General features: G+C 41.6%; 1 protein-coding gene across 5 annotated transcripts in view; it reads right to left on the bottom strand.

Moving 5' to 3' along the window:
• brsk2b (BR serine/threonine kinase 2b) overlaps positions 1-15,411 on the bottom strand; it is a 191,005-nt gene that overhangs the window by 44,489 nt on the left and 131,105 nt on the right. For all 5 annotated transcript variants that reach the window (XM_046346484.1, XM_046346485.1, XM_046346483.1 and 2 more), the window contains exons 6-8: positions 7,998-8,031; positions 1,626-1,694; positions 168-314 (exon numbers count right to left, since the gene is read on the bottom strand). In XM_046346484.1, coding sequence (XP_046202440.1) covers positions 168-314; positions 1,626-1,694; positions 7,998-8,031 — 250 coding nt within the window. The remainder of the gene's footprint in view (positions 1-167; positions 315-1,625; positions 1,695-7,997; positions 8,032-15,411) is intronic.

Consider the following 15,411-nt stretch of genomic DNA (forward strand, 5'->3'; position numbering starts at 1 on the left):
CAAGGGTGTTGGGAACATACATCTGATCCGAGGCCTGATTTTAGTGGTAGATTAGGTGGGCCATAATCTAAATTGATGCTAGAGCAGATATTATGGGAATTGTCGACCTGAAATAAGGGGGTTACGAACATACATCTGATCCCAGAGCTGATCTTAGAGGAATGTACCGTGAGTCTCTTAGTGGCATCCACCTCGATCATGCCCCGAAGGAGGTTCTGACAGTCTGGGGGGATGAAGTGGGGCATGTGGAAAACACCCAACTTCACTTTCTCCAGCAGGTTTCTCAGGTTGTCATCGTCAAATGGCAGGGCGCCCTGAGATCGATAAGATTTCATTCACAATTCCGGCCAGCCAAGTGATACACCGCATTCAAATCATCAAGGATAACACACACACACACAACAACCTCTGAACACAAGAGAGGAGCATTAATACCAGAATGATGCTCAAGTTCCAGTGAAGATTTCTCTAATGGCTGGTCTACAGGACCCACTTAAAGCCTAGTCCTTGGACGAAAAAGGAGGTTCAACGGAGATTCCCGTTACCCAATTGAAAGTGTTACTAGCTTTAATATGTGTCTGGGAAACCGGCCGTATGTGATGTCACTCAGTAAGTCGGAATTGAAAATCTAGAGCCATGACCAATGTAGAAAAGTTTAAAGAGTGCCAGGTGAGACTGTACTGTGTGCATCTGACAAGGACAAACAAGAAGGTTATTGTTGTTAGCCAAGGGAATACGGTGAATACGTATTACTCATGGCAGTCAATGTAGGACTATCGAGCCAGCCTTCTTCAAAATCTCTAAAATGAATGGCTTTCAAGAGACACTAGGCAAGGCAATACACGAGCATTACTCACGACAATCAGTGAAGGTCTATCTGACATTTGGAACAGGCAGAGTATTCACACTTCTATGGATTAGAGGTGTAGTTTATGATAGCATGACTGATAGGGTCTCTTCCCATCTCAACATATCTTCATCTTGGAGAAATAATTGATGGCCATATTGACAAAAAAATGGAGAAACCCTCACACACAGACACACACAGCCTATTATTTCCTTTGTTCTCGGCTTCCCCACTTTGTCACTGTCTAATCAGAGCGGTGTGTGAATGCTGATGACACAGGCTCTGATTAACGAGCATGTGTGTGTCAGTACAAAGCTGACAGTCAGGCCAGCCCAGGAAATCCCTGCTCCAATCAGAAACATGATGAATCAACCAATCATGTGGGGATGAAAGATGGAGGGTGCTGATTTAATTTTACAGTCCTGATCCAATAATCTAATGTCATCTTTCACTAACATTCTCTACAGACAAGATCTGGAATCACAGGCCATTGGCAAGAAGTTTGTTTTCCCACATTTATTAAGTTATGTCTCTAAACCTTGTCCTGCCCCTTACCTCAAATTCCACCCCAGGTTATTTAAAATCATAATGAAGACATTTATGCAAGTCACTGTAGACCAAAGCCAGCGAGTCACTGAGGTGCAGCTACCTATGAAGACTTATTGTGTCACCAGCAGCTACGTCCCCCTGTCACTTTAACCCGCATCAAACCACAACACTAACTCAACGGCACGTGTCAGGGTCATCGTCAGGGCAACGGCAGCTGTCAATCACTCACCACTAAAAGTGCAAAGAGGATGACCCCGCAGCTCCACACGTCTGCTTTCCTCCCGTCGTACTTCTCCCCCTGAGAGAGAGACACAGAGAGAGAGAGAGAGAGAGAGAGAGAGAGAGAGAGAGAGAGAGAGAGAGAGAGAGAGAGAGAGAGAGAGAGAGAGAGAGAGAGAGAGAGAGAGAGAGAGAGAGAGAGAGAGAGAGAGAGAGAGAGAGAAAGAAAGAGGGCGAGAGAGAGAAAGAGAAAGAGGGCGAGGAAGGGAGAGTGAGACAGAGCGATAATGACAGATCAAAAAAAGAGTGAAAGATGTAATCAATTATGCCTTTTGTTATGGGCTATAGATTCTATAGATGAGCTATAGATTCCACATTATTTTTATGAACTGAAAACCTTTAAAACTTCACCCTTGGGTGAGTTGGTGTTTACAGTGCCTTCAGAAAGTATTAATACCCCTTGACTTATTACACAATTTGTTACATCAGCTTTAATATTGCGCATAGATTGTAGCTTCCATCAATGTAATTGTCTGCATCATTTCCAATCCCCCATTTTTTTTAAAATATCTAAACAAGGCCAGTTTTATTGATTCTTTAATGAGAACAACAGTTTTCAGCTGTGTTAACATAATTGCAAAAGGGTTTTCTAATGATCAATTAGCCTTTTAAAATGATAAACTTGGATTAGCTAACATAACATGCCATTGGAACACAGGAGTATTAGTTGCAGATTTTAATTTTTTTATTTATTTTACCTTTATTTAACTAGGCAAGTCAGTTAAGAACAAATTCTTATTTTCAATGACGACCTAGGAACAGTGGGTTAACTGCCTGTTCAGGGCTAGAACGACAGATTTGTACCTTGTCAGCTCGGGGATTTGAACTTGCAACCTTCCGGTTACTAGCCCAACGCTCTAACCACTAGGCTACCCTGCCGCCCCATAATGGGCCTCTGTACGCCTATGTAGATATTCCATAACAAAATCTGCCATTTCCAGCTACAACAATCATTTACAACATTAACAATGTCAGCACTATATTTCTGATCAATTTGATGTTATTTTAATGGACAACAAAGTGCTTTTCTTTCAAAAACAAGGACATTTCTAAGTGACCACAAACTTTTGAAGGGTAGTGTACAGTGGGGCAAAAAAGTATTTAGTCAGCCACCACTTAAAAAGATGAGAGGCCTGTAATTTTCATCATAGGTAGATTTCAACTATGACAGACAAAATTAGAAAAATAAATCCAGAAAATCACATTGGAGAATTTTTTATGAATTTATTTGCAAATTATGGTGGAAAATAAGTATTTGGTCACCTACAAACAAGCAAGATGTCTGGCTCTCACAGACCTGTAACTTCTTCTTTAAGAGGCTCCTCTGTCCTCCACTTGTTACATGTATTAATGGCACCTGTTTGAACGTGTTATCAGCATAAAAGACACCTGTCCACAACCTCAAACAGTCACACTCCAAACCCCACTATGGCCAAGACCAAAGAGCTGTCAAAGGACACCAGAAACAAAATTGTAGACCTGCACCAGGCTGGGAAGACTGAATCTGCAATAGGTAAGCAGCTTGGTTTGAAGAAATCAACTGTGGGAGCAATTATTAGGAAATGGAAGACATACAAGACCACTGATAATCTCCCTCGATCTGGGGCTCCACGCAAGATCTCACCCCGTGGGGTCAAAATGAAAATCCCAGAACCACTCGGGGGGACCTAGTGAATGACCTGCAGAGAGCTGGGACCAAAGTAACAAAGCCTACCATCAGTAACAAAATACACCGCCAGGGACTCAAATCCTGCAGTGCCAGACGTGTCCCCCTGCTTAAGCCAGTACATGTCCAGGCCCGTCTGAAGTTTGCTAGAGAGCATTTGGATGATCCAGAAGAAGATTGGGAGAATGTCATATGGTCAGATGAAACCAAAATATAACATTTTGGTAAAAACTCAACTTGTCGTGTTTGGAGGACAAAGAATGCTGCATCCAAAGAACACTGTACCTACTGTGAAGCATGGGGGTGGAAACATCATGCTTTGGGCTGTTTTTCTGCAAAGGGATCAGGACGACTGATCCGTGTAAAGGAAAGAATGAATGGGGCCATGTATCGTGAGATTTTGAGTGAAAACCTCATTCCATCAGCAAGGGCATTGAAGATGAAACGTGGCTGGGTCTTTCAGCATGACAATGATCCCAAACACACCGCATGGGCAATGAAGGAGTGGCTTCGTAAGAAGCATTTCAAGGCCCTGGAGTGGCCTAGCCAGTCTCCAGATCTCAACCCCATAGAAAATCTTTGGAGGGAGTTGAAAGTCCGTGTTGCCCAGCAACAGCCCCAAAACATCACTGCTCTAGAGGAGACCTGCATGTAGGAATGGGCCAAAATACCAGCAACAGTGTGTGAAAACCTTGTGAAGACTTACAGAAAACGTTTGACCTCTGTCATTGCCAACAAAGGGTATATAACAAAGTATTGAGATAAACTTTTGTTATTGACCAAATATTTTATTTTATATTTTATATTATTTTCCACCATCATTTGCAAATAAATTCATTAAAATCCTACAATGTGATTTTCTGGATTTTTTCCCTCATTTTGTCTGTCACAGGCCTCTCTCATCTTTTTAAGTGGGAGAATTTGCACAATTGGTGGCTGACTAAATACTTTTTTGCCCCACTGTATATATAAACATGCATACATACAGTACACACATACATACAAATGCACATACATATATACAGTTGAAGTCAGATGTTTACATACACATACAAAAACATTTAAACCCAGTTTTTCACAATTCCTTATATTTAATCCTACAAATATTTGCCTGTCTTAGGTCAGTTAGGATCACCACTTTATTTTAAGAATGTGAAATGTCAGAATAATATTTCAGCTTTTCTTTGTTTCATCACATTCCCAGTGGGTCAAAAGTTTACATACACTCAATTAGTATTTGGTAGCATTGCCTTTAAATTGTTTAACTTGGATCAAATGTTTCGGGTAGCCTTCCACAATATTCCCACATGTTGGGTGAATTTTGGCCCATTCCTCCTGACAGAGCTGGTGTAACTGAGTCAGGTTTGTAGGCCTTCTTGCTCGCACACACTTTTTCAGTTCTGCCCACAAATTTTCTATAGGATTGAGGTCGGGGCTTTGTGATGGCCACTCCAATACCTTGACTTTGTTGTCCATAAGCCATTTTGCCACAACTTTGGAAGTATGCTTGGGGTCATTGTCCATTTGGAAGACCCATTTGCCACCAACCTTTAACTTCCTGACTGATGTCTTGAGATGTTGCTTCAATATATCCACATAATTTCCCTACCTCATGATGCCATCTATTTTGTGAGCGGTCTTTCAGGTTATGTGGATATTGGACTCGTTTTACTGTGGCTATAGATAATTTGGTACCTGTTTTCGTCCAGCATCTTCACAAGGTCCTTTGCTGTTGTTCTGAGATTGATTTGCACGTTTTGCACCAAAGTACGTTTATCTCTAGGAGACAGAACGATTATCCTTCCTGAAAGGTATGATGGCTGCGTGGTCCCATGGTGTTTATACTTGCGTAATATTATTTGCACAGATGAACATGGTACATTCAGGCGTTTGGAAATTGCTCCCAAGGATGAACCAGACTTCTGGAGGTCTACAATTTTTTTCTTGAGGTCTTGGCTGATTTCTTTTGATTTTCCCATGATGTCAAGCAAAGAGGCACTGAGGTTGTAGGTAGGCCTTGAAATACATCCACAGGTACACCTCCAATTGACTCAAATGAGAAGCTTCTAAAGCCATGGCATCATTTTCTGGAATTTTCCAAGCTGTTTAAAGGCACAGTCAACTTAGTGTATGTAAACTTCTGACCCACTGGAATTGTGTTGTGAAAAAATTTGCCCCCAAAAATTGCCGACTTGCCAAACTATAGTTTGTTAACAATACATTTGTGGAGTGGTTGAAAAACTAATTTTAATGACTCCGACTTAAGTGTATGTAAACTTCGACTTCAACTGTATACATTTTACGGACACAATCTATTTTACAATAGTTAAATTTAATTTGTTTTTAGTCCTGGCCTTCCTCTATTTCTGATGTCCATCCAGTTTGATTTCTATTTGCCATATATTTGTAAATGTGCGATTTCACAAAAGTTCTGAACCTACATTGTTTCTTCCTGTAAATGTTGCGTCATACTGCAGCACATCATGCCTGCTGCCTCTAAATTCTATGGCACGTTATTTAATTGTCAGTCATTGTTACCATTAATGCTAGTTAGTGCTAGTTTGACCACCAGAGGTAATCTTTGAGAAGCATTTGATAGCCTTCAATATATATATTTTTGTAAGGATATAGTATATGGGACTGATGTTAAGAAATTTTATTAATTTGATTAATATTAAACTGTTTCTATTCCGAAGAAAAACTTAAAACAAAACCCGTAGTGTTTTGGTCGGGAGTAGGTTACAGTACTAAGAGCATAACATTTCCACACCCTAAATGTAGTCTTCAACTGTGAGAGACGGAATCTAACACAAAAATCCAGAAAATCACGTTGAATGATTTTTAAAGTAATTAATTTGCATTTTATTGCATGCCTTTCCTTCCAGTTCTCTGCTGCCAATGACTGGAACAAACTACACAAATCACTGAAGCTGGAGACTCATATCTCCCTCACTAACTTTAAGCATCAGCTGTCAGAGCAGCTCACAGATTATTGCGCCTGTACATAGCCCATCTGTAAATAGCCCATCCAACTACCTCATCCCCATATTGTTATTTTTTTTCTTTGCACCCCAGTATCTCTACTTTCACATTCATCCTCTGCACATCTATCACTCCAGTGTTAATTGCTAAATTGTAATTACTTCATCCCTACGGCCTATTTATTGCCTTACCTCCCCAATCTTACCTCATTTGCACACACTGTATATAGATTTTTCTATATACAGTCTTGGCCATGTTCTGTTACAATCTCCACCCAGCACAGCCAGAAGAGGACTGGCCACCACACATAGCCTGGTTCCTCTCTAGGTTGCTTCTTAGGTTTTGGCCTTTCTAGGGAGTTTTTCCTAGCCACCGTTCTTCTACACCTGCATTGCTTGCTATTTGGGGTTTTCGGCTGGGTTTCTGTACAGCACTTTGAGATATCAGCTGATGTACGAAGGGCTATATGAATACATTTGATTTGATTTGTGTTATTGACTGTAGGTTTGTTTATTCCATGTGTAACTCTGTGTTGTTGTTTATGTCGCTTTGCTTTATCTTGGCCAGGTTACAGTTGTAAATGAGAACTTGTTCTCAACTGGCCTACCTGGTTAAATAAAGGTGAAATAAAAAATACAGTAAAAAATTGTAAACAGGTTGCATGTTTGGAATATTTGTATTCCTTACAAACGTCCTTCTTTTCACTCTGTCAATTAGGTTAGTATTGTGGAGTAACTTCAATGCTGCTGATCCATCATTAGTTTTCTCCTATCACAGCCATTGTGAAACCCCCTCATTGTGAAACCCCTGAGTGGTTTCATTCCTCTCCGGCAACTGAGTAAGGAAGGACACCTGTATCTTTGTAGTGACTGGGAGTATTGATACACCATCCAAAGTCTAGTTAATAACTTCACCATGCTCAAAGGCATATACAATGTCTGCTTTTTTTTACACACATATACAAATAGGGGCCCTTCTTTAGAGGCATTGGAAAACCTCCCTGGTCTATAACCTCTATTATTTTGCATGGAACTTATTATGATACTTATTGAGTACTTATTGACTCAAGATACTTCGGCTTTTCATTCTTTATTCATTTGTAAAAAAAAATCATCTAATTTCACTTTTGACATTATGAGGTATTGTGTGAAGGCTAGTAAACACAACATCTACATTTTATCCATTTTAAATTCAGGCTGTAACACAACAAAATGTGGAAAAAGGTCAAGTGGCGTGAATACTTTCTGAAAGCACTGTAACTAACCAACTCCATGACAGCTGGCCAACAGCACAGTTTTTGTTTCAAGTTTAATTAGTTGTCTGTACGGGATACACCTGGTATACACCGTCCAACGAAATGCTTACTTGCAGGATCCTACCTGATAATGCAAGCACATATCCACCTGGCATACACCTGATTCACAGCTGCACTGTGATGACATAACACGCGTCTGTGTGGCATTGCCATTGCCTGAGGGGCGAAGAGCTGAGAGACGGTTCATTCTATACAGAGCTGAGAGTAGAACACTCTAAAGTGAATGGTTGGAGGGCACATGGGCTTGTGCTGCAATGCCATTATGGGAGGGAGAGAGAGAGAGAAAAGAGAGAGAAAGAGAGAGGTACAAGGTGAGAGAAATAGAGAGCGAGAGAGATATGGAGAGGGAGTGCACTTACCCTTATGACCTCTGGGCAGGCATAGTGAGGAGATCTGTAAAGTGAGATATGCACAACAGCTTTATACAAGTCAATGCACACATACACACCTAATAAAACACAGTTACCAGAACATGTGCACACACATAAACTCACAGTTATCCATACACACACACTATTCTGAACGTAAGTAGAGTTAGCTTGAGGAATGCATTACTATCTTGTCTCATCGCTACAACTCCCGTACGGGCTCGGGAGAGGCGAAGGTCGAAAGCCATGCGTCCTCCGAAACACAACCCAACCAAGCCGCACTGCTTCTTAACACAGCGCGCATCCAACACGGAAGCCAACCGCACCAATGTGTCGGAGAAAACACTGTGCACCTGGCGACCTGGTTAGCGTGCACTGCACCCGGCCCACCACAGGAGTTGCAAGTGCGCGATGAGACAAGGATATCCCTACTGGCCAAACCCTCCCTAACCCAGACGACTCTAGGCCAATTGTGCGTCGCCCCATGGACCCACAGTGCTGAGCACAAATAGTGTAGAGGATGAACCAACACTCTACTGAGTGTCCTTCTGTAGCTCAGTTGGTAGAGCATGGCGCTTGTAACGCCAGGGTAGTGGGTTCATTCCCCGGGACCACCCATACGTAGAATGTATGCACACATGACTGTAAGTCGCTTTGGATAAAAGCGTCTGCTAAATGGCATATATTATTATATTATTACTGAAATCTATAGAGGACTTACAGGACACCTAGTCATAACGTAATTGTCATGCGACTAAAAAACTGTGGTTTGAACATACTTCACTTAGTACTGTAAAGTACTTAAGTAAAAATATTTCAAAGTACTACTTGGGGTATCTGTACTTTACCTTACTATTTATATTTTTGACAACTTTTACATTTACTCCACTACATTCCTAAAGATAATAATGTACATTTTCCCTGGCACCCAAAGATAATTGTTACATTTCGAATGCTTAGCAGGACATGAAAATGATCCAATTCACACACATCAAGAGAGCATCTCTGGTCATCCCTACTGCCTCTTATCTGGTAGACTCGCTAAACACAAAATGATTTGTTTGTAAATTATGTCTGAGTGTGCCTCTGGCTATCCGTAAAATAATAAAACAAGAAAATTGTGCTGTCTGGTTTGCTTAATATAATGAATGTGAAATGATTTATACTTTCACTTTTACTTTTGATACTTAAGAATATTTTAGCAATTACATTTACTTTTGACACTTAAGCATATTTAAAAACAAATACTTTTAGACTTTTACTGAAGTAGTATTTTACTGGGTGACTTTCACGTTTTACCTGACTCATTTTCTATTAAGGTATCTTTACTTAAGTATGACAACTGGATACTTTTTACACCACTGACTTTACTATATGTTTGCATTTCATGCTTAGTTAGTAGGAAGGTTATTCATCCTTTCGAAGAGGTACGACAGCGGTGTGATTGTTATCAACACATGCCTGTGTGTTCAACACTGGATTTACATGACGACCTAGACTACGAAGTCCCGCTCCCTCCCTGTCCTCCCCGTCCTCTCGCTAATCTTACCATCTAACATCACATACTCATGAATTTCTATTACGCGTGCAAACAGTGTGTGTCGTAAGTATCTGGTCCGTTGGTGTTGTGTGTTATTCATTAATAAAGATACAGTTACTTTGACACACTGACAGAGTGTTGCTGTGCATCTGCCTTGTCCTCAACGCAACACATATGTAAGGACACACATACACACACACACACACGTACATTCTGTAAACACAAGCTTCCTGATTGCCGGAGTCAAATTGAATTACGGTAACGTACGCAAAACCAGTCAATTGGCCCTAGTCAAACAGAGCAGTGTCAGAGCATGCAAACCTAAAACTTTTTTTTAATCACATTGTCTAGAACCACATGTCCTTAGTTGTATCTAAACGATATTTCATGTTGAACGTTTTTTACATTAGGTACTTCAAATGAAAGATTGCTCAATGTGTCCTTCATGCAAAGTACAGTCATTTAACCTGATAAAGATTTTATTTCATCATATGTTTATGAATGTCGGTCAGAGGGCAAGAAGAATCTATCACTCTGTGAGAGTGATATTATACCTCTATGAATTAAGGATAAAAGTTTAGATTTTTCCATTGTCATCATGCCACCTTTAATATTTAACAAATGATATACTGTACCGGTAACTGCCAAAATAACGGAAACACGTGAGTAAACGAGGGAAACAAAGCATAGAATAAATAATTAACAATAATTTGGTGGGTGCTTATATTTGTCCTATTTTACACATGTACAAGTGTGTATTATACATGTACAAGTGTGTATTATACATGTACAAGTGTGAATTAGAAATGTGTTTTTTGCATATCCCAACTCCCCCTGAGACACCCTCAGAGGGAAGTCTCGAAGAGCCGACAGACACTAGGCAACACAGTGACTATAGTCTGGTTTCAACGATGGACTGTTTTGGCATAGAGGAACTACATCACTGCCTACCTCAATTTTATTCAAGCGGATAAAGTGGTAGCATATGGCAGTGATGTAGTTCCTCTATGCCAAAATAGTCCATCATTGAAACCAGACTGTAGTCACTGTGTTGCCTAGGGTTTTTTGTTTTTTTTGTACTTTTCAGAGATTGGGGTCATGGCCAGGGTCAGTTATTATCAGCAGCAACCCTGGAGCAATTAAGGTTAAGTGCCTCGCTAGCGACATTTTGGTTACTGGACCAACGCTCTAACTGTTAGGCTACCTGCCGCCCACAAATGAGTGTTAGGAGCTGAGATTGAACCCACGGTCTATGGAGCAGGAGCTCGCTGCTTAGACCACCGCGCCATCCGTCCATTGAAAGCAGGTGCTTTATTGAAAGTAGGGCGCGAGTGGTCACTGAATGGTTTGATGAGCCTGAAAACGATGTAAATCATATGCCATGGCCATGTCAATCACCAGGTCTTTAAGGTCAGGGCCCTCCGCAAGGCTCACAAAATCATTTTAGACCCAAGCCACCCCCTGTACCCGGACTTTGAACTACACCACTCTGGGTGGAGGTATAGGGCACCCATCAGCAGGAAAAACAGAACTAGACAATCATTTGTGCCAGGTTTGATATCCCTCCTAATTAACTCGTGCTTATGTTCCTATCGACTCAGTAAGGCCAGCAGGCTAGTCTTAAAAAAAAAAAAAATTATTGGTATGTAACTGTTATGAAAGTTGCATTGTCAATTTTGTTTTGTATTTAAACGCCACTTTAAAGGTGTACATGACACTGCAACAAAATTTCCCCATGGGGACAATAGAGTCAATAAGTAAGTAAGTAAGATCTCAACCCAGTTGAAAGCTTATGGGAGATTCTGGAGTGGCGCCTGAGACTGCGTTTTCCACCACCATCTACAAAATATCAAAAGATGGAAATTCTCGTGGAAGAATGGTGTCGCATCCCTCCAATAGAGTTCCTAGACACTTGTAGCATCTGTGCCAAGTGGTGGCCCAGCGCCCTATTAAGACAAATATTGTTGGGGTTTCCTGTATTATGGCATTCACCAGTATATGTACAGTGATTCGAGAGTAAAGTTCCAATGCTACCATTGAATGTGGACCCATGTGACCCCGCAAAAGAAAAAACCGCATGTGTCACTATGACAACAGGGCACAGGAAATTATAAAGGCATAATTATACAGCCACAAGGGTCCTTAAGGTCAGGGATGTGACATGGCCGTCGCCTGAATTCAGTGTCTTTGAAAAGGACACCTTGGAACACAGTCACACAGTGTCCAACGTTCTTGTCAGACGCATGACTTTGCCCGAGAAAACAAAGCATATGTTGTTTTTTTGTACTGTTTTTTTGGGGCTGTTGATTGGTGTTGAGTCATGGCCTCGTTATGTTTGTGCATATGAAATGGGGACAAAGAGCTAAGCCCTCGGCAGAGTTCACCTGGGTTAGCACGTTAGCCTGTCACGCCAACCTCCTACTCTTATCTCCTCTGTCACATTGTGCTGGGCCACACTGTCCGTCTTCCAGATGATAATGGACAGAGACTTAGCATTGCTACATGGCTAATCTGTAAAGATGCAGGGTAGGCTATACTGGCCCTGGTTATCTGGGCTGAAGATCTTACTGACCACGCGCACACACACGTGGACACAAACACATATACAGGTGCAAACACACACACGCATGCTCTTATATACACACAGACATTGTGTGTATATAAGGACTGTGTAGGGATTGGACACACGCACGCACACAATAGTGGTGCGCGGATCAGCTATTCTTTCACCCGCACCCGCCCGCAATTGCTAATAACCCATCCAGAACCGCCCGACTATGTGTGATAAAGTGACAATCTGAAACCTGCACCTCGACCCTAACCCACTAATATAGTAAATGCACTGCAGGCTACAGTCAGAGAAGGCAAAAATATTTTGGGGGCAGAATTTTTCGGGCCTGATTTAGATATGCTTCTACTTATATTTTCTGACATTTTGGTAGGCCATTTGTGAGTCAACTAGTCTATAATTAGATACGTGTGGCTTCTCTTCTGTCACTAAAATACTAAGAATAATGAATAATGTCATAAATCGATAGAATGAACGGTTCAATCTAGTTGACATCGGTAATGTTCTCTTGTCATCTCTGCTTCTTTCGCGGAGCAAAGACGTTTTGGGGCCGAGGAGAAAATGCAACAAACAATATTAAAAAGGAACAATTTTCTGTGCAAAATGTCCAAATGACATCAGCTTGACCAGTTGTAAAATGGAAAGCTGTGAATGACCCAACACGTTTCTGATATTTTTTTTCGTTCGGCATAGATGTATATTTTATGTGGAAATTCTTCATTCTGCAGGAGTTAATATTAAGGCTATGTGAGACGTTATAGACCTACAGTCATTGTCCAGATTTCAGTTTCCATTCAACCCATCTGATCAGTAGGCTACAGTTCCCTTGGCGTGTCATAGGCCAATTTGAAGTCCCCGTCTTGTGACTGTCGAATTTGTGGAGAGCCTCACAATCATCACACACTGACATCATCCTCTTTCACCACTTCACCATATCTTTCCCAAACATGACTTTTCTGTCCACTCCCTTCTCATTTTCTTTTCTCACAGCTTTTCTCTTATTGAACAACATTCTGACATTGCTCATTGTGCCTCCATGGACAACGTTTTCTGCTGTTCCCAAAAGCATTTGGTGAATGGAGTGTAGGCTACTTGGTGAATGGAGTGTAGGCTATTTGGTGAATGGAGTGTAGGCTACTTGGTGAATGGAGTGTAGGCTATTTGGTGAATGGAGTGTAGGCTATTTGGTGAATGGAGTGTAGGCTATTTGGTGAATGGAGTGTAGGCTATTTGGTGAATGGAGTGTAGGCTATTTGGTGAATGTAGTGTAGGCTATTTGGTGAATGGAGTGTAGGCTATTTGGTGAATGGAGTGTAGGCTATTTGGTGAATGGAGTGTAGGCTATTTGGTGAATGGAGTGTAGGCTATTTGGTGAATGGAGTGTAGGCTATTTGGTGAATGGAGTGTAGGCTATTTGGTGAATGGAGTGTAGGCTATTTGGTGAATGTAGTGTAGGCTATTTGGTGAATGGAGTGTAGGCTATTTGGTGAATGGAGTGTAGGCTATTTGGTGAATGGAGTGTAGGCTATTTGGTGAATGGAGTGTAGGCTATTTGGTGAATGGAGTGTAGGCTATTTGGTGAATGGAGTGTAGGCTATTTGGTGAATGGAGTGTAGGCTATTTGGTGAATGGAGTGTAGGCTATTTGGTGAATGGAGTGTAGGCTATTTGGTGAATGTAGTGTAGGCTATTTGGTGAATGGAGTGTAGGCTATTTGGTGAATGGAGTGTAGGCTATTTGGTGAATGGAGTGTAGGGTATTTGGTGAAAGGAGTGTAGGCTATTTGGTGAATGGAGTGTAGGCTATTTGGTGAATGGAGTGTAGGCTATTTGGCGAATGGAGTGTAGGCTATTTGGTGAATGGAGTGTAGGCTTTTTGGCGAATGGAGTGTAGGCTATTTGGTGAATGGAGTGTAGGCTATTTGGCGAATGGAGTGTAGGCTATTTGGTGAATGTAGTGTAGGCTATTTGGTGAATGGAGTGTAGGCTATTTGGTGAATGGAGTTTAGGCTATTTGGTGAATGGAGTGTAGGCTATTTGGTGAATGGAGTGTAGCCTATTTGGCGAATGGAGTGTAGGCTATTTGGTGAATGGAGTGTAGGCTATTTGGTGAATGGAGTGTAGGCTATTTGGTGAATGGAGTGTAGGCTATTTGGGGAATGGAGTGTAGGCTATTTGGCGAATGGAGTGTAGGCTATTTGGCGAATGGAGTGTAGGCAATTTGGCGAATGGAGTGTAGGCTATTTGGCGAATGGAGTGTAGGCTATTTGGCGAATGGAGTGTAGGCTATTTGGCGAATGGAGTGTAGGCTATTTGGCGAATGGAGTGTAGGCTATTTGGCGAATGGAGTGTAGGCTATTTGGCGAATGGAGTGTAGGCTATTTGGTGAATGGAGTGTAGGCTATTTGGCAAATGGAGTGTAGGCTATTTGGCGAATGGAGTGTAGGCTATTTGGTGAATGGAGTGTAGGCTATTTGGTGAATGGAGTGTAGGGTATTTGGCGAAAGGAGTGTAGGCTATTTGGCGAATGGAGTGTAGGCTATTTGGTGAATGGAGTGTAGGCTATTTGGCGAATGGAGTGTAGGCTATTTGGTGAATGGAGTGTAGGCTTTTGGCGAATGGAGTGTAGGCTATTTGGTGAATGGAGTGTAGGCTATTTGGTGAATGGAGTGTAGGCTATTTGGCGAATGGAGTGTAGGCTATTTGGCGAATGGAGTGTAGACTATTTGGCGAATGGAGTGTAGGCTACTTGGCGAATGGAGTGTAGGCTATTTGGTGAATGGAGTGTAGGCTATTTGGTGAATGGAGTGTAGGCTACTTGGTGAATGGAGTGTAGGCTATTTGGTGCTTGTACAGTTCAGTTAGGCACTAAAGCTTAGGCTTACGCACTCATGCCAGATTGTCTAAAATATTGAAAGAAAAACCTCATTGAAGCCTATAAATATGAATTGCACAATAATTACACATGTAAGGTATTATTGTCTCTTTATTCAACCCGCCCTTCATTCACACAATATTTAATGACCCTAAAACCGCCTGCCCTGTGCATATACTGTAACCAAAGTGACTGTGGGTTATGGGTCAACCCGCGCACACACACACGCACACGCACAGACAGACAGACAGACAGACAGACAGACAGACAGACAGACAGACAGACAGACAGACAGACAGACAGACAGACAGACAGACAGACAGACAGACAGACAGACAGACAGACAGACAGACAGACAGACAGACAGACAGACAGACAGACAGACAGACAGACAGACAGACAGACAGACAGACAGACAGTTGA

This window comes from Oncorhynchus gorbuscha, linkage group LG04, assembly GCF_021184085.1.
Source record: "Oncorhynchus gorbuscha isolate QuinsamMale2020 ecotype Even-year linkage group LG04, OgorEven_v1.0, whole genome shotgun sequence".
NCBI lineage: Eukaryota > Metazoa > Chordata > Actinopteri > Salmoniformes > Salmonidae > Oncorhynchus > Oncorhynchus gorbuscha.